This window comes from Paramormyrops kingsleyae, chromosome 3, assembly GCF_048594095.1.
Source record: "Paramormyrops kingsleyae isolate MSU_618 chromosome 3, PKINGS_0.4, whole genome shotgun sequence".
NCBI lineage: Eukaryota > Metazoa > Chordata > Actinopteri > Osteoglossiformes > Mormyridae > Paramormyrops > Paramormyrops kingsleyae.
Genome location: NC_132799.1, coordinates 36,087,126 through 36,106,960, shown reverse-complemented (window position 1 = coordinate 36,106,960; position 19,835 = coordinate 36,087,126). Strand labels below are relative to the sequence as shown.

The 19,835-nt window shown below is 42.7% G+C and overlaps 1 long non-coding RNA gene and 1 gene segment (V, D, J or C); one reads left to right on the top strand and one right to left on the bottom strand.

The window, feature by feature from the left end:
- Positions 1–6,767: 6,767 nt before the first annotated feature.
- On the bottom strand, positions 6,768–9,142 carry LOC140588280 (Ig kappa-b4 chain C region-like). The segment is given in 2 exon segments: positions 6,768–7,299; positions 7,848–9,142. Coding segments are annotated over 2 exon segments (375 nt in total).
- Positions 9,143–16,533: 7,391 nt separating this feature from the next.
- LOC140588385 (uncharacterized) lies at positions 16,534–17,253 on the top strand. The gene is made up of 2 exons (XR_011989733.1): positions 16,534–16,604; positions 16,742–17,253. It is a non-coding gene; the product is annotated as an uncharacterized lncRNA (long non-coding RNA).
- The last annotated feature ends 2,582 nt before the right edge of the window (positions 17,254–19,835 follow it).

The window sequence follows — 19,835 nt, the reverse complement described above, 5'->3', positions numbered from 1 at the left end:
AAACTGGTGTAAAGACTGAATACATACGAATATCATCTATTTTATTGTGAATTGTGTATTGAGACAGTGTGTGCAGTGTATGCAAAGTCATTTTCCCAGTCCTGATTGCATTAAATTAATTTATTTCATCGTAAAACAAATGTGAAACAGTAATCGTAGTAGGATAAGGCTGGGTTACACCAACATGGGTTAAATAAATCCTAGTTTAGACTTAATCTATGGTTAGTAAGTCTAGGTTTAATTAATCAGAGACATGCTGCACGTCTTAATTTTAACCCTGGATTAGTTAAACTAGTTTGAACGATGATTAAAAAAGGATTAATTTAGTTTCAGTGTCCGTCATGAAGGATTCCTATGAAACGTAAACAAATTCACAATGCATCCTAGGCTAAATATCGGCCTAAATAAAATTTATGCAAATCTCATGAACTTTTAAAAAATAAAAACCACTAATTTTACCATACTTTTGCTTTGTTATACTGATTTACTTTTCAAATACAACTTGGATATTAGTTGAGCAACAGTCCTTTCAATTATGGAAAACTTCCCCATTCTCACCACCTGGGTTAGTAATCAAAATAAGTGTGGGGGGTTTCAGAAAGTTTGTAGGTTAAACTTCATGCATAATTTCTTACAAAACTACACCGCCAGGCTAAAACAGTGAAAGATAAAAAATGTCATTTTGTTAGTTATGTTTTAGTTATTGGGGATCAATCATGATCAGGACGGGACACAGTCTGTTATTTATATTTTACTTATACTGTATGACCCACACCATGTTCATGATTCTTATTAAATCTGGCCAGCAGTTCAGTCTTTCATTTTCCACAGAATGAAAAACTATGTAATATTATCCCACTAATAAGCGCTGCCACCTGTGATGTTAGACGAAAGTATATCACCAAACTCCTGCAACACCTGAATTTTGCTTCAGTAACTGCAAAGTATCTTTCTACTTGGCCTGCCAGTACCTGTCAGCTGCTTCTGGAGTCCCACAAGCTAACCAAGCCTGGAAGGCCTCCTTCTTCAGCCTGACAGCTCTGTGTAACGCAAGGTGTCCACCACCGGATTTGGGGATTGCCGCCACAACCGGCACTGACAAACTTATGGCCATAGCTCTGAAATGCCACCTCAGCAATGGAGTCCTGGAAATGGCCCATTCAGGCTCAATGTCTCCTGACTCCATCGGGATGCAAGAGACGTTCTGCCTTGAGTTAAAGATCCCTCAGACAGAAGCCTCCACCAGACACTCCCAGCACAACCTCACTACATGTTTGGATCTAGCAGGTCAATCTGGCATCTTCTCCCGCCATTGGATCCAACTCACCACCAGGTGATGATCAGCTGACAGCTCAGCTACGATACAATTACAAAATCGATCGTCGAACTGTGGCCTGAGGGTGGCAGACACAAATCAAACTATGGGGGGATCAAACTATGAAATAAAATTTTAACGTGGGTGTCCAACTTTGGTGTTTATCACAGTAAAGTGTTTATTGCAGGTTTATGCACAAGTATGGACCTAGTTTTTCTTGAATCATTTGAGTAGGACCTAATTGCAACACTGTTTCATATTTTCAGTAGGACTGTCCCAAGCCCCACCACCACTCTCAATATACGTTAAGTTGATGGATGAGTATTTTTCATGCTCATAGATTAAAAACACTTTTTCAAAATGTGTAGATGTTTTCTGTAGTTTTCTATTACATTCAGTTGATTGAGAATGATGAGACGTATAAAAATATAATTGCAGATGTTTGGTTTTCTTGTCTCGGGACACACAGCTCACATTGTTTATAAGCTGATTTTGTTTTGTGTAACCCGTGTCAGTCCGTCCCGCCCGAAATTCTTCCTGCGTTGTGTTCTGGCGCGCAAAGATGACCGGACACGGTGCTTGGTCTGAAGACTTTTACTCCAGCTCCTCCAGCCATGTAAGAAAAGCTCTCGCTTAATTATACCACAAAGCTAAATTAACACAAAACTCCGGAATAAACAAAAAAACAGAAAAACATCTTCTAAACATTTCAGAACTCTGACGAGAAAAGAAAACTTAATACACATATATTTTTTACTTTATCAAATTTACACACATAATCCCAAAAGATCAATCAAACCAAATTAAATATTATCCCCAACAATTTCCCAGCTTGATTGTACTCAAATATTATTTACAAACTTATAAGAGAAACTTTTACCAGCAGCGCGCAACAAACGACCTTACCTCCAGCCATGTAAGAAAAGCTCTGGCTGTAGCATTTTTTCGCGCGAACCTACGTCACCACTCGGGGCACTCCCACATGCAGACTCAAGACATACAGGTAGGACAAAGTTACAACACGTAATTAACCAAGAAAAAGAACAGTGAAAATAAAAAAATGTAAATGTTTTGGTGAAATCCAAACTACTCGACCTCACCTGTTACATTTGCACTTTTTATTTATTTACTGGATTCTGTTCTTATTTGTGAGTCTTGTACTGTCTAAGTCTGCTGTGCCTTTCCCAGTCAGACCTGTTACTTCACTGGACATTCACACTAATTTCAGTGTTTTCCGCCACACCTACTTTGGAAAACGGTCACTGCTGAATGAATAAATGTAAAATATATACACACACAGTACTTATTCATTTAAATTTATAGATTGTGTAGCACTATAGATTGTGTAAGTAATGTAAATAGTGTAAATAACTGTGTTTTTATCATGTACTGTGTTGTAATTGTGCCGTAAGTAATGTCACGTGTAGTGTTAATGTTAATGGTTGTGAATAGTATTGTGTGAGCGCCCACTGTGTGCAGTATGAGTATTCAGGATGGTCAGCATGGTCGGCAGTATGAGTGTGTTGTGAGTATGACTGACATATGTGATTATAGTCTGGCTGTGTGATTATTCTGTGACCATGTCTGACTCCCGCTCCACACTGGGTCAGAGTTGGGGATGGAAACAGAGGAGCTCAGCAGGAGGGTGGAAGAGCTCCTGGCAATCCAGCACTGAAGGAGCGCTGTGAGGGCGAGGAGATCTCCGGGAACTGAGAGGTACTGTATGCCTTTCTGGACCGACCCGGCGGCGCTGGCGCCCCCTGCCTGCCTGAGTGGTAGTGCAGCGACTGGGAGCAGCACGACATGGGGATGCAGCCGATGGCAGCACAGACCCCCTTAAGCTGCCCCGAGTGACGGGAAAGGGCCCCTGGAGCCCCACCTGGTCCAGGTCCAGCCCGGCTGGTGGCTTCATTCATCCCCCCAGTATTAAGTTGTGCCCCCCCCCATACCAAACTCTCTCCTATGCTGCAGGCCACATGGTTCACTGTTTGGATGAGCAGGCTGTTTGCATAGCAAGCAGGCTACCTAAGTGGACACTAATTGTTCCACCAAGATAGAATATTGTTAAATAGAATAGAATAAACAAATAAAACAAACAATATATGAAACATCTGATAGGCATATTGCTGGGTGTTATGTGTCACACAGTTATAAGTAAAATTGGTGAGCTGTGTTTTCCCAACAAATCTGAGGCCTGTGTTTAGACAAAGGGACTGTAGCAGAGCATTACCATCCGTGTGCATACAGAGAGTCTGCTGTAGTCACTCAAGGGATCAAGGCAAGACGTATTGCTTTCCCATGTAACTTCCATCTATGGCCAATAGAGGGACTCATTGCCGTCATGAATGTTGCACTGAGATCAGGAGGAACATTATTTCATTTCCCTGTGTGCTGTAGGCCTGCATGGCTGAGATGACAATAAAGCTTTACTGGACTGGACATGATGTAACAAATAGATGAAGAAAAAACAATTTACTCTACATGTCATGACTAAGAATTTTTTAGAAATGAAGACAACTTTTGTTCGTAAATGGGCGATCCCCCCCCCCCGCCCCCCCACCCCGTCTTCCTGATGGGGCAGCACAACCAAACAGGGTCCCAGGGCTGCAAGACCTGTACCTGGCAGTGGATTTTATATGGCCGTTTTTGTCTGGCCGTGGCCACGTCCTGATGTTACCTGTCCAGCTCATAGTCGGTCCGCAAATGCTCCCACAGTTGGAGTAGGTGGTCCAATCCTGGAGTCCAGCTTCGATTCAGGGGGCCAACCAAACACCAGCTCCACAGGGGTCCGCAGCCCACGGCCAAACATGCGGGCGGTGGGGGTGCAGCAGGTGCTGCCTGAGGATGGAGGGAGGTGGCCGCTGGCATCCCTCACCAAATGCCTGCGCCTCAGAGTTTCTCCTCTGGTCACCGTGCAGCTGCTCTGGGGCCCCAAAGCGGCAGGAAAACTTCTCGCGGAGCCTCACTGTACTGGGGGCGCTCTGGTCGGGAGCTGCGTACGCCTGGGGCCAGTGTGTGACGTAATCTATGGCCACTGGTATGTAGCAGTTCCCAGCCTCGATGCGAAACTGGGGCCGAGGATGTCCACCCCCACACTCGGCATGGCTAGGACCCCTCCGAGCCGCGCACACGTCACACTGGGGGCCAAACAGCTTAGCGTCCTGCCGACAGCCAGACCAGTACGACTCCATGCACCAGGCTCAGCACAACGGGGCACAGGCTCAGGGCACCAGAACCTCCAGCAGCTCCCCTGCACCATCCAGTGATCGCCAAGGCCTGTACAGCAGAGCCTCGTGCTCCTTCGGGGGCCCACTGGGGGTGGTAGGCCTTGGTCTGGGGGCTGGAGGCTGAGATCACCACCCAGCTCCCTGCGCTGCTGCTGTTCTCCACAGTTCAGACTGGATTACTATGTTATTAACAAGTAATTGTGTCTGTATCACTGGCCAGGAGCTTCCCTTGGGAGCTGCAGGCTGCCCGACGGTATCCCCAGTGCTGCAGTATTATATCAGAGTATTAATAGTTTTGCATTAGATTATTATTCCTTTCAATATATTAAAATACGGGATAAAACCAGAGTACCGGAAACAGTATTATCCTGAACATAGCCTGCCACTAGCTTAGGTATTTTCGACTTGAGATCAGAGATTAAGACATGAAATATGATGGGTTAAGAGACTGGACAGAAGTGGGGAGGGGGGTGGAGGGGTGGGACAGCCGAAGGGATCCCCAGGGTGCTAATGGGCCCTCTGCTGGAGAGAGAAAGCAAAGCCAGCCATTCCTCTCCTTCTCTCCCTCCCTCTGCTCACAGCCGAACATTTAATCTGAGGCTGACGGCCTGAAACGGGCCGCAGCAGGGAAGGATATATTAGCCATCGGCTGTGGGCAGCTGGGTGGGTATATTAGCCATCGGCTGTGGGCAGCAGGGAAGGATATATTAGCCATCGGCTGTGGGCGGCTGGGAAGGGTATATTAGCCATCGGCTGTGGGCAGCTGGGTGGGTATATTAGCCATCGGCTGTGGGCAGCAGGGAAGGATATATTAGCCATCGGCTGTGGGCGGCTGGGAAGGGTATATTAGCCATCGGCTGTGGGCAGCTGGGTGGGTATATTAGCCATCGGCTGTGGGCGGCTGGGTGGGTATATTAGCCATCGGCTGTGGGCAGCTGGGAGAGTATATTAGCCATCGGCTGTGGGCAGCTGGGAAGGGTATATTAGCCATCGGCTGTGGGCAGCAGGGAAGGGTATATTAGCCATCGGCTGTGGGCAGCTGGGTGGGTATATTAGCCATCGGCTGTGGGCAGCTGGGGTTGGCAGGCGGCGAGGCCCAGCACTGTGGATTGTTATGGGAAGGTGCTGATACCCCTGTACTCGTGCTTTACTAAAGGTATTATAAGGAATCGCGGGCTTTTATTACAAGGGAGGAAGTATTTTTAAACTGAGATGAAAGTAGATGAGCATATTTTAAATACCATAAATATATCATAATGTATGGAGTTTTTGTCCAAATTGTACACTGTTCAGAGAGTCACAGAACTTGTTTTATTTAATGTATATTTCCAAAAATTATTCTAAAATGGGGATCATTAGCCCCATCCTGGGTATTTACCTGCTTCGCACCCAGGATAGACTCTGGACCCTGTGACCCTGAATAGGACAAGCAGGATGTTAAGTCTGGTGGATGGATGCATGGATGGATGGATGGATGAGGTTAATTGATTTCATGCATTCAGACTAAATAATTGTCCATGTACTATATATAGTTTAAGAAGTACTGATGTAGCCAGTGAGTAGCTGACATTTCCGCTTCCTGTCCCCTGATCAGAAATGGGGTCAGTCCCTCCCCCTCACAGCTGCCCCAGTCCAGCCTGTTTTAAGACCTGAAACTAAACTCTCAGCCGTTGGAGCGAAACTCATATTTGCATAAACTGAGCGGGATGGTTCTGCTGCCCCCAGAATAGAGCAGGCAAATGTCCCCCAGTCCCCCTGGGGTTAGAGTGAGGTGGGGGCTCAGCCCGTGTCACAGAGCAGCAGATTGTCTAACATGATAACTGACTGTCTTTGCTGTTTAATTAACTATTTATTATATTTTGGATAGAATGTGACAACATACTTCTTAAGAAAAGGTATACTTTCCATTTTAAATAATTATGGTATGTGAAATGAGTTTAATTAGAATTGTTTTCTGTTTTATGAAGAATGAGCCCATGATGTGGTTTATAAGCTCAGTATAGAGGAACTGCTCAGCATGAACCTTTTCAAACCTAAATTGAAAGTCTCTCAATTGGATGATTTTGTATTCTTGACAGAAAACAGAACAGGTTTATATTCAGGCTTTAAAAGTCGTTAAAATTATTAAAAAGTTCAGGATCATGTCCTCACAACAGTGTCATAATGGTATCACTGTGTGCTTGTTAAAATAACCAGTCATGATGACAATCGGTTTGTCAGACAGAATTAAATATTTATTTATCTCTTCAGCATTCAGGAATAAGATACACAAGATAATACAAGGAGACACAAAAGCCTATAAAACATTAGTAAAGATATTCACTCATGGATCATGCAAAGCACGTTATTTTCTCTATGAAATCAGTAAATCTGAAGCGTGTAGCACAGCACAGTAAAAACACAGTAATCAGCCGCTCATCACAGGTGACGCTGAGCTCATCTACTCTGAACAGTCGGCCCTCTTCAGCGTTTGAGTGACAGGAGCCTGGCAGCCCTGATAGGCCTCACAGACCACTGAGCCCGCCTTCTTCCACTCGTCTGCAGTGAGGCTCAGGCTGCTGCTCCAGCTGTACAGGCTGTCCTTCTCCAGGAGCCCGCGGCTCGTCTCCGAGTATTTGCTGTTACCGTCCACCTTCCAGCTCAGCTTCCAGTCAGAGGGGAAGCCCTTGTTGGCCAGGCACATCAGGGTGGCCGTGTTCTTGCTGGACACCTCCACACTGGAGGGGGGCAGGACCGTCAGGATGGGGGCTCTGTTACCTATGAGGCACCAAAGAAACTTTATGTCAGATTCCGATCCAAACTACGTTGATATAACGACATACAAAGTGCAGCATGACATAGTGGACCGAATCTAAGACTGCATAAACATTCCCGTGTACCATAAACCGGGAGCTTTCCATAAACAATGTTGCCTTAGTCGGGTATCACAGCTTAAACAATTCCTTTTTATATGGGTTTTTGAAACGAACGTTTAAAATATATATCACGTATATATAACTCCGAAAGTGAAGGACGTTAAATATTATCACTGGATATTACGTTCGGCTGATTATAAAAATCTAACTTTATGTAATAACATTGTTTATAATAATAAATATCTATGTTCCATACACTTATGAACGTTAATTGACACATTTAGACACTTAGAAACAATGCAAAGCATCCAACAAAATTGTGTCTATGGAACAATGAAAATTCAGCAGTCAGAATCTCCTTATTTCGTTAGAAAACTATTTGTCGACATGTCATTGCCGAGCTAGAGCTCTGATTGATCCAAATTATTAATACTAATAGTTCAAACTTACTTCCAACGTCCAGCCTGGTACCGCCGCCGAAACCGTACCACAGTGATTCACGGCGCATCAGTCGGCGTACAAAAACCTCACAGCAGCGCAGTGCAGGCAACTAATAATTTGTTTCAAATATATCTAACATTTTTATGTGCATAAAACCTCCGGTAAACAAACATATTTTTTATCACTTAGACAAACTAAATATGCTGAAAAAACAATTTGCTAAAGGCCTTCATAGAACTTTAAGAATATTATAAGTGTATTATTAACAAGTAAAAAGCCTGTGTTACAAATATGTTTTATCTGACCTAAGCGGGTATATGACTGATATTTTAAATAAACTTCTGCCTGTGATTCTGTTAATGTCAGGGATCGTCCTTGGGGATCCCCCAGTGACCTCACAGGGAATCCCCAGCGCCTCCTAGAGAATCCCTGTCTGTCTCGGTCTTCTGATTTTTGGAGTCCCGTCCTGTCTGCAGTTTCCCTTGCATATGTTTCTTGTTTGGAGGCTACGCCTTCCCCCAGCTGACAGTTAGTACGCCAATTATGTTGTCTGTTTCAGGTTTCTATCTTCCAGGTTCTCATGAGTTCAAGCGCATCTGTTTCTCTGTTTGCCTACCTGTCTTCTGACCCGAGCTTGTCTACAGACCACGTGACCTGTCCTGCCCTCCGTCCTGACGACGCACATCGCCCGACCTCTGTCTGCCTACCGATCACCGTCTCCGTCTCGCCCCTCTGCTGAACTACTGTATGCGCATCAACCGACCATCGCCCGTCCCTCGCCTGCGGCTTGCCTTGTGTTTCGGATCCTAGTCTTGCTATCTGTCTTTGATTTGGGCAGTCGACCTCGAGTTTGTATTTTCCCAAAATTAAATCCTGCGCGCCTTACCTGAAATGGCGCAAATCCTTTGTAAATCCTTTAAACTGATCTTGTGTCTTGCATCCATAATATGTGAATTAACACCCAGATGGCAGTGATACACTGAGGCTTTTCCCAAATGTCAAGTGAGATATCACATCACCATCTTCATAAGGAGAAATTCTTACAGGAAACTCCTGTAACCAGACAGAATATTTGCATAGAAACGACATTGTGCTGTATTTGTTGCACGTGTCTGAGTGTCTCTGCCAGCATACTTGAGGTTTTCCATCTCAGAGGCTGTGGGAAATGTTCCGTTTAAGCTCTGCGTTCACGCCATTGCGCACTACTGCGGGGGCTCTCGCTTATTATACAAACCTGCGCCCGCAATAAACTGTATTTTTATGTGGCTTTATAGTCTGATATAAATTTTAAACTAGTTGCAGTTTTTTATTTTCTAGAAAAACAAAACGTTTGGAATAATAATTATCGGCTATTACAAAAAAACACTTGTCAATCTTGAAAGTATCCTTCTTCTTGAGTGACAAGTAGACCTATAAATCTTTTAGCCAATCAAGCAAAGAAACATCATGTATTTTCTGAAAGTGCATCCCTAACTTCACCAAATAAGTTATCTTGTTCATGCAACTTGGAATAACTTTTGTGAGGAGAGTGTGAATTTTTCTGGTTCCGACTTACTTAATTTGCGACTTTAGTTGCACCCTGCACAATGACAATATCATCTTATCTTGCTCTTGTTATTCCTGCTTGTTTCAGTTTTGCACTAATATTCTGTATTCTGGTTCCTAGAATCTCTGTCTGCATGTTTGTGTCCTTTTTTTTGCAAACTCCAGCCTGGTTTTTCTCTGTTTCTCAGAGAAAAGCTTCTTCCTTGCTTTATGGGTCTTGCTTCTAGGAGCTTCATACGACCCGCAAATTTAAAATTTCATTTTCAAAAAACGCATGCGATCTCCTCCAGTTGTTCGAAATGGATGCTGAAGTAGTCAGCTGAGGCCATCAACTGTGGACGATATCCTTTTTTTTAACACAGTAATATAAAGCACCACACCAAACACTATAGTCAATGCCTTCGTGTAGAAATTCAAATCAGGCAATTAAAGGAAAATGGACGTTGCATGTAGGTACCCTATAAAACCTAATACTGTGCAGGGTAGCCTAATGTACATTTTATATAATATTAGTTTTATTAGCACATTTGATTGTAAGCTGGTAAGGGTATGTATATGGTCATGGCAATATCAAACATTAGGTAAATAAATCTCTCGACAAGGTCGACATTCCCCCCGCAGACAGACACACTACTGATGGCTGTGCCTAAGAAGTCGTTAAACACCAACAATGCTGTGTGTAATTACATATCTCAGATTTACAGAACTAACCAATACAGTAACAAATATAGTAACTGCTTGGGATAAATGATGCATCATGATTCATTAATGATGAACGAACATGAGATCAGTTAGTAACTTAGACTTAGTTTGTGGTTAATGAATGCATATGTAATAGCATAATACTACATTATTTGTCTCCCCTCAAGTTAATGTTACATATGTAATCAGCATAACGTCAGTGCCTTAATGCTCATGAATGTTTCGCATAATTCGGGGTGGGGGGGCTCCATGTCACTGAGGGGGCCCGGGTTGTGGGGTTTTCTAAAACGTCCCAAAACGTGTTAAGGTGACCTGGAGGTACCGAATTGCCCATCGGTGTGAATGGTGTGTGGTTGTGCCCTGTGATGGGATATTCCCTGCCTTCTGCCCATAACCTCTGGGACAGGCTCTTAGCCTCCTGAATAGGACAAGTGGTTACAGAAAATAGATAGAGGGATGGATTAATGGTGAAATTTGATATTTCCATTATAGCTCAATAGAACTCTGTGATCAAGTTACTCCTCACAATAATGATCTTCAGCCTGGATTCCACTGATGATACAACTAGAACAATTCATTGTTTTGTTCAGAATTATAATTATTCATTCTCATTCAGTTTCACTGCATTGGTAATAACAGTGGATGCGACAGAAGAAATTTACACAACGTGGAGGGATCATGCAAACCCCCCCACAAAGAGCAGAGGCTGGATATGCCAGGATCATGCACTGGGCTGCTGGTTTTACAGTTTATACTGACTGTCTGTCCTGAGGAAGCTGATATCAGCTCTGGAGTCTGAATCACAGTCACTTGTCCTCTGGATTCTGCAAATAAATACAAAATAAGAACATATTTAAATCTGAGTAAGCATACAAAATTGCATACAAAATCCAGACATACAAATGTTTAGAAAAAAATCACAACTCATTAAGCAATATGTTGCCAAAAGAACGTCTTCAGCCTGATCTAAAGAATAACAACAAAGTTAAGACTTGGCCTCTATGATGAGCCTCTACGTGCAAACATTTGTGGGACTGCATTCTTAGTATAGAAGGTTCGTTCCAAACTTGGCCACTGTTGCTGCACATTGAACTTCCTAACACAGAAAGGTGTTGCAGTGGACTCCTGAAAGTGAGGAGGCCTTCCACACTCTGAAGAGCGTTCATCCAGTGCTCACAGAGTCCTTCTTGCTGTACACAGACACCTCCCAGAATGCCACTGGCTCCATTCTGGCAAAGATTCAGGACCACCAGGAGAGAGTCATAGTGTACACCAGTCATGCACTTTCCATACTGAAAGACAGCAGGCTGTCTATAACTGGGAGGCGGCTTGTATACCAGTAATGTATACAGGAAAGTAATGGTGAGTATTATATACAAGCAGTTATTACAAGTTATTGTACAAGCAGTTTCATAAATTTGATGAAGACATTAGTATGAACTACAGGAAAAGTAACAAGGTGTTGTTAAGTGCCGAAAGCGGTCCGTGATTGTACCTGCAAGTCATCCGGTTTCTGCCTCCAATCTCCCCTTACCAGTTGCCTCTTCAGCCCCGCCTTCCGGATTTCGGCCACGCCTCTTCAGCCCCGCCTTCCGGACTTCGGCCACGCCTCTTCAGCCCCGCCTTCCGGATTCCGGCTACGCCTCTTCCGACCTCTGCACTGGTCCTGGCTTCCGGTTTCCTGAAGAGAAAGGGCCGCTGTTCGTCACCCCTGGAGCTCTGCTCATTGTTTTGGATTATTGTGGCTTGATTTCTTGGTTTGATTTATCGTGTTTGACAGTTTTGGTTTTTGATTTTCTGATTTTCGCCTCGCCCTTCTCTGTACCTTTGCTTCGGTTTGATTGCTTTTCTGGATTGGTGTCCCGCCTGTTGATTGACTACTCTTTTGCTTGCCCCCTCGGACACTGTTGCCTCGGACTGTGTATTTTGCTGTGTGTGTTTGTAACTTGGTGCGTAAGGAGTGACTGCCTTTTTTGTTCTGTGAGACGTGTTGGTTTATGGTTTGTTTGGTTAGGGAGATAGGTTCTAGTATTGTTGTTTTGTTTCTATTTGTTTTGTTGCAATTAGGTTTAGATTAGTCTTGGGACCTGTTCATTAGTTGTTTTGTTTCTTGTTTTGGCCTGGGTCACTCCTGAAGTCCTGTTGCACCTGCTGTGTTGTGAAGTGTCCATGTGGTATGAATAAAGTCTAAAAAAATACAAAAAAAACGCTTTGTTTGTTGTGTTCCCTATTTCCGTTCCATGTTTGTCATTTCCTCCCCTAACCCTTTCCTTTCTGTTGGGCTCCAAACCTAGACTGGAGCTCGTGACATTATAAGCAGAAATCGTACAGCAAAATGCAAGATACCTCTGTGCATTCAGTCTGTTGAACTGGTTTTATCTCCTCTGAGGGACTTAAAATTTCCTCCTCAGCACCTGCAGTGAGTCCCAGCTGCAGCAGTGCAGTCACTGTGCAGCCTGACTGAGGGAGGTTTTTGTACGGTTATATATCACTGTGTGAACACAGCTTTACTACTGATCCAGTGGTTACTCTGACAGTAATAATCTCCGGCATCTTCAACCTGGACTCCACTGATGGAACTTGCACGATAGATCAGGAGTTTAGGAGCTTCTCCAGGTTTCTGCTGGTGCCAGGCCAGGTGGTGACCATTACTATCAGTATACACAGACCTGCTGATTTTGCAGTTTATAGTGACTGTCTGTCCTGAGGAAACTGATATCAGCTCTGCAGTCTGAGTCACAGTCACCTGTCCTCTGGATTCTGAAAATACATACAAGATAAAAACAAACAATATTACTATAACATGAATCTTCAGACGTCTAAAAGTTTAGAAAAATTCATCAAGCAAAGTGTTACCGTGAGTGAGGATGAAGAGAAATATGCTGAAGCTGATCAAAGTCATGTTTGTTTGGAGTCTGTTGTGATGAAGGGCAGCTGTCAGTCATGAAGTGTTAAACCTCCTGGAATATAAACCCTCCCAGAGCACTGAGGCATGAGATGAAAATGCAAAGTATCTTCTGACTGACATCATAACTGCAGAAGAAACAAGGCCTTTATGGTCCTTTATGTAATGGTAATCTGCCTGTTTCAATTGTTCAGTCTTGGTCAAGATTCAAGATCGTTTATTAATCTCATCAGGAATTAAAGTGGGATTCAGCAGGTGGGGGAACCATTAGCCCTGGCGTAGTGGTGCAGCGGGAATAATGACTCACCTCAAAATGACTCACCTCAAAATGACTCACCTCAAAATGACTCCCAAATTGACTCAGGCTACCTCCAAAATGCTACATTTTAGCTTAAAATCCACCATACACACAGGTGTTTTCATATCATTCACAAAAGTATTTGCATGCTCGCTAAAATGAGAAAAAAAAACGTGTATGACTTAGTTATTAGCTTACATTGGGCACGTAAGCATCAATCAATATCTGTGTAGATTGCTTCCAGGTGTTCTAACACCGGCTTTTTAACTGATTATCCATATAGTGTTTAAAAAACACTCAAGTTGCCTGTTGGAGCTGCATAGTTTGTAGCCATTGGCCCCCCTGGCTTATTTGACTTTGAGACCCCTGAGTCTGAGACAGGCAGCCTGTCAATCAGCGACAGTCGTAACAATAGTTAACGTGAAGGTACATCTTTAGAACACACACTGCTGTGTCTGTATCTTTTCACTGCAACTTTGTATCACAACTTATTTTTCACATGATCTCAACACAGCCTAAGTTGCTTTCTCGAAATCACAAAATGTTTGTAGTATGTTTATCAAAATTGTAGTGTAAAGTTAGATAGACATTTATTGTAAAGGCTTGACAGTCATTCTGCTACATGAGATAGTCGAGCTCAAGCAATGCAATCAACAAGGTTCAGTCGGACCTTGGCAAGGCAATGTGTTTTTCTAGCTTACCAGCTAATGTTAGCTGACTAGACTAGATTGACATATGAAGCCAGTGACCTTGTTTTAATCACTAATTGGCGGTAAAGTTTTAAAAATGATCTCTGATAACGTTATACTACTGCATGTTAAAAAGTTAGAAGTTTTGTTAGGTTATTCACGTGTGCGATTTTCACAACATTTAAACGTTTTTATTTTTGTTACGATGGACCTTACAGCTAATAATAAGGAGGTGCAAAATTTACGTTGGAACTATCTGCATGGTGCAACCGATTATTGTTTAGTAGTAAACTCGAACGTCGAACTTGCACTTAGCTGGTGAAAGCCGCTGCAGAAAACCTGTAAATATCGATCCGTATCCCTGCATAAAGAGTGATCGGCTAGGTCTGTCAGGAGGAAACATTCCGTTTTTTTTCATTAGACTTTACCTTTGGAATTGTTAAATATAAAAGAGGGAAACAAAGAGGTAGCGAGAATATGCCATGCCTTAAATGTCAGTCTATTCTTCCATTTGAGTTAGAATTTTCTGGAATTTGAAAAATAAAACAGGATGTACCAAGAAACCGAATAACGATCGCTTCGTTCGTGGTGCCAGTTGGAGGTTTGTTCCATATTGTACACTGCTCAAAAAAATTAAAGGAGCGCTTTGAAAACACATCAGATCTCAATGGGGGAAAAAAATCATGCTGTATATCTATACTGATATGGACTGTGTAATGTGTTAGGAATGAAAGGATGCCACATCATTTGATGGAAATGAAAATGATAAACCTACAGAGGGCTGAATTCAAAGACACCCCAAAAATCAAAGTGAAAAAATGATCCGGTAGGCTGGTCCATTTTGCCAAAATTTCATTGCAGCAACTCAAAATCGTACTCAGTAGTTTGTATGGCCCCCACATGCTTGTATGCATGCCTGATAATGTCAGGGCTGCTCCTAATGAGACGACGGATGGTGTCCTGGGGGATCTCCTCCCAGATCTGAACCAGGGCATCACTGAGCTCCTGGACAGTCTGAGGTGCAACCTGGTGGCGTCGGATGGACTGAAACATAATGTCCCAGAGGTGTTCCATTGGATTTAGGTCAGGTGAGCATGGGGGCCAGTCAATGGTATCCATTCCTTCATCCTCCAGGAACTGCCTGCATACTCTCACCACATGAGGCTGGGCATTGTCGGGCACCAGGAGGAACCCAGGACCCACTGCACCAGCATAGGGTCTGACAATGGGTCCAAGGATTTCATCCTGATACCTAATGGCAGTCAAGGTGTCGTTGTCTAGCCTGTAGAGGTCTGTGCGTCCCTCCATGGATATGCCTCCCCAGACCATCACTGACCCACCACCGAACTGGTCTTGCTGAACAATGTCACAGGCAGCATAATGTTCTCCGCAGCTTCTCCAGACCCTTTCACTTCTGTCACATGTTCTCAGGGTGAACCTGCTCTCATCTGTGAAAGGCACAGGGCGCCAGTAACGGACCTGCCAATTCTGGTATTCTATGGCAAATGCCCATCGAGCTCCATGGTCCTGGGCAGTGAGCACAGGGCCCACTAGAGGACGTCGGGTCCTCAGGCCACCCTCATGAAGTCTGTTTCTGATCGTTTGATCTGAGACATTCATACCAGTGGCCTGCTGGAGGTCATTCTGTAGGACAGTGCTCCTCCTGTTCCTCCTTGCACAAAGAAGCAGATATCGGTCCTGCTGATGGGTTAAGGACCTGCTACGGCCCTGTCCAGCTCTCATATAGTAATTGTCTGTCTCCTGGAATGTCCTCCATGGCCTTGAGACTGGGCTGGGAGACACAGTAAACCTTCTGGCAATGGCACGTATTGATGCACCATCCTGGAGGAGTTGGACTACCTGTGCAACCTCTGTAGGGTCCAGGTATCACCTCATGCTACCAGTAGTGACACTGACCGTAGCCAAATGCAAAACTAGTGAAAAAAACTGTCAGAAAAGATGAGGAGGGAAAAATGTCAGTGGCCTCCACCTGTTAAACCATTCCTGTTTTGGGGGTCGTCTCATTGTTGCCCCTCTGGTACCACCAAAGCAGCTGAAACTGACTAACAACCACCTCTGCTACTTAACTGATCAGATCAATATCCCTGGAGTTCAACTGACTTGATTAAAAAGTGTTCCTTTATTTTTTTCAGCAGTGTATTTCTAATTTTGGTACTTATTTTCTTAACATATTATTTTTATTTTGTTCTGCTTCTACTTTGTTTTTTGCACAGATTGGAGTAGCGGCAATTTAATTTCACTGCTGGTGTACCAGTACTTTCATGCATGTGACTAAATTATAAATCTTGAATCTTGAGTTTGAACAGACATATTGACATGTCTCTATATAAAAAGGCATATAGGCCATAAAAGGCTATGCCTTTCTCCAGGGTATGAGGGGTTTTGATCATTTTGAACAGCAAAGTTGAACAGGAAAGTTTCCTGTTTCCCCTGTGGTTATGATGTCAGTCAGAAGATATTTTGCATTTTCAGCTCATGCCTCAGTGCTCTGGGAGGGTTTATATTGCAGGAGGTTTAACACTTCATGACTGACAGCTGCCCTTCATCACAACAGACAAACATGACTTTGATCAGCCTCAGCATCTTGCTCTTCATCCTCACTCACGGTAAAACAGAACAAGCTTCTCTTTTTGCAACACATTTCTTGATGAATTGTGATTTTGTTCTAAACATTTTGATATCTGGAGCTTCTTATTTTAACATTTTTATATATTAATTCATATTTAAATGTTTTTATTTTCAGAATCCAGAGGACAAGTCACTGTGACTCAGATTCCAGAGCTGATATCAGCTTCCTCAGGACAGTCAGTCACTATAAACTGTAAAACCAGCAGCTCTGTGTATACTGATAGTAATGGCCACTGCATGGCCTGGTACCAGCAGAAACCTGGAGAAGCTCCTAAACTCCTGATCTATCGTGCAAGTACCCGTAACTCTGGGATTACGTCTCGATTCAGTGGCAGCGGATCTAGTTCTGACTTCACTCTGACCATCGGAGGAGTCCAGGCTGAAGATGCAGGAGATTATTACTGTCTGAGTTTACATAAGATTGGTAGTAGCTGGGTGTTCACACAGTGATACAGAGCCGTACAAAAACCTCCCTCAGTCAGACTGTACAGTGACTGCACTGCTGCAGCTGGGACTCACTGCAGGTGCTGAGGGGGAAGTTAAACCAAAGCTCTATAATGTTCACTTTTTTTAGTAAGTGTAACAGGGTTAAAATACACCTATAAAATATTATGATTTTCAACAAAATTAACTCTCATCCACACACACGGAGTCATTATTCGTCTCATTGTTGCCCCTCTAGTGCACCTGTTGTTAACGTCTTTAACACCAAAGCAGCTATAAACGATTAACAACCCCCAAATGCTACTTAACGGACTAGATCAATATCCCAGATTTTTTTTGAGCAGTGTACCTTTAAATACGGATCAATGAGAAATCTCTTAAATGATCGTTTTATCTACATCCATCATAAAACTGGAAATTAATTTCTTGTGCCACAGTTACAGGGGAGGGAACAGGTGCTTGGGGGACAATAGGACAAAACAGTATAAACAGCACTGCAATAAGAGATGGGACAGTGCAATGTGGGGAGTGGAACAATAAATATATTTAGCACACATAAGTTTGTGTATGTTAGGCAAAGTACAAAGACCATTGATAAAAGTGCACACAATTATGCAAATAGTACACCCAAATGTATGAACTTCTTCATCTTCCTTGGCAAGGTAACAGGAGTGATTGACTTAGTTAGTAATTTTAAGAACACAACAGCAAATTAATCGACGTTGAAACAAATAAATCGATCTACAATTTACCTATAAAACACATTCATTTATGCGCGGTCAAACCAGATTTGATGTAACAAAGACTTTTTGTTTAATGTTGCCATTACATGACGAAATCAATTAAGACGGTGATAATATATATAATACTAAATTATGAGTAAGCAAGTGATTTATACTTGCACTTATCCGTGAAAACACCAAAATAATTCATCCGCTTCAGAGTCACTTAAATCCTATGCTTGAAAAACCATGTAATTCAAGATATCCTCTTACAGCGGGAAGGTCACATCCACCAGAGTCTTTCAATTTCAGTGTAGGCCTATATATAGTCACATCTAATGACATCCGTTTTCTCTTTGTATCTTTTGCTTGCATCTGGTACCTAAATATGTACCTTTGGATCAACTATAGTTATGACTGTCGGCTGCCTGTCCAATCAGTAACAAGCACGTGATGATCAGTAGGTATGTACCCTTTCCGTTTTCAGTGCCGCTAATGTTGTAGTGTTTCCGTATTTGCTGGTGTGTTTGAATTTCCTGACGTGTCTTCGTATTTGCTGTTGCGTTTCTGTATTTGCTCTCCTGTGTTCATATTTGCTGTCGTATTTTTGTATTTGTGCTGTGTTTTCATATTTGCTTCTCATTTTGAAATGAAAATAGTTTTAATCAGCTTCCAATAATGAAACATCAGTGTTTACCATGGCATACAGTCCCATGTATTAAACATCTGACTAGAACACACTAATCTTTGAAAGTATCTTTCAAACTCCCTCAACTTTGAGACTCCATTTTGATTTACTCTGACCACCACACTCTTGCAGGTTCCATTGGGAGGTGATGTTTTTTTTTTTCTCTTTAAATAAATAAAATAATTTCCACATGGCCAGCAGAGGGAGCCACTGCACAACATCAGATTTACTTTGTTCAATTGAAATGCTTATTAATTCATTGCCTACTTAGTACCCAAATATTGGGTGGAAAGAGATACTTTTGAGGCTTTAGTGACAGTAGAGGTACAGAATTTAAATATTTCAATGTTAAAATTTCGTGCAAAGACTTACAGTATTTCTACCACTACATATATTTACAGTGTTAAAAATATTTATTTTGAATTTGAAACCAGCGAATGGACCAAATGTCAAATCTAGTGCTATAACAAGTATATAAAATTTTCAATTAATTCAAAAATGTCCAAATAAAAGTGATGTATTTGAACAATGTATGATGGTGACTTAGACAGTCTGTGTTATTAACGTGGGGTGGAAATAGTGACACCTAGTGGCTAGTTAGTTAAAACTGATAGATAAAAATGGCAGGGAGAAGCCAAAGGAAGCAAGGAAGTCAATAACAGCCCAGACAGTCGGCAGTCTGACATTTCATCACACGAATTGGCACAACACCAGGATGTGCAAGAGCGTTCAAAAAAGAAACGTTTTGGTGCATCAGTGAATTCTGTGTAATATCTCAGGTTTTCTTGCAAATTAAATGTAGCACAAGAGAAGCAGGGTGGCCACCTCTCACCCATCTGGTGTGACACTCACACTTTCAGACTCTGATGCTTACGCATGAAATCTTACAGCAAATCTATATTATTCCATTATAAACCTAAAATTAGCTATATCAAAAGCAATGGGGTAGTTTGCAAACCCTACAGACTATTTCCTAGGTAGTAAAACTGTGACATACATATAAAAGCGTGTGTATGTGCGTGCAGACCAGTCCTTAATTGAAAATCACAATCCGTCCAGCTGACCAAACATTGACAACGATGTAAGAGTACCTAATTTTCAGTGTTATTTTGGCTTGACAATGTACTTGCTGAAACAAGCATTAGTTGGCTAAAGTTTTAGCTTTCTATATGTAAGACAATTCAGTTATTTTCATAATAAACAAGTGGCATGTTCCATAACATCCACTTTCTGTAACCGCTTGTCCTGTTCAGGGTTGCAGGGGGGCCTGAGCCTATCATGGAGGGTACAATGCAGGGAGCAACCCAGGATGGAGGGCCAACCCAATGCAGGGAGCAACCCAGGATGGAGGGCCA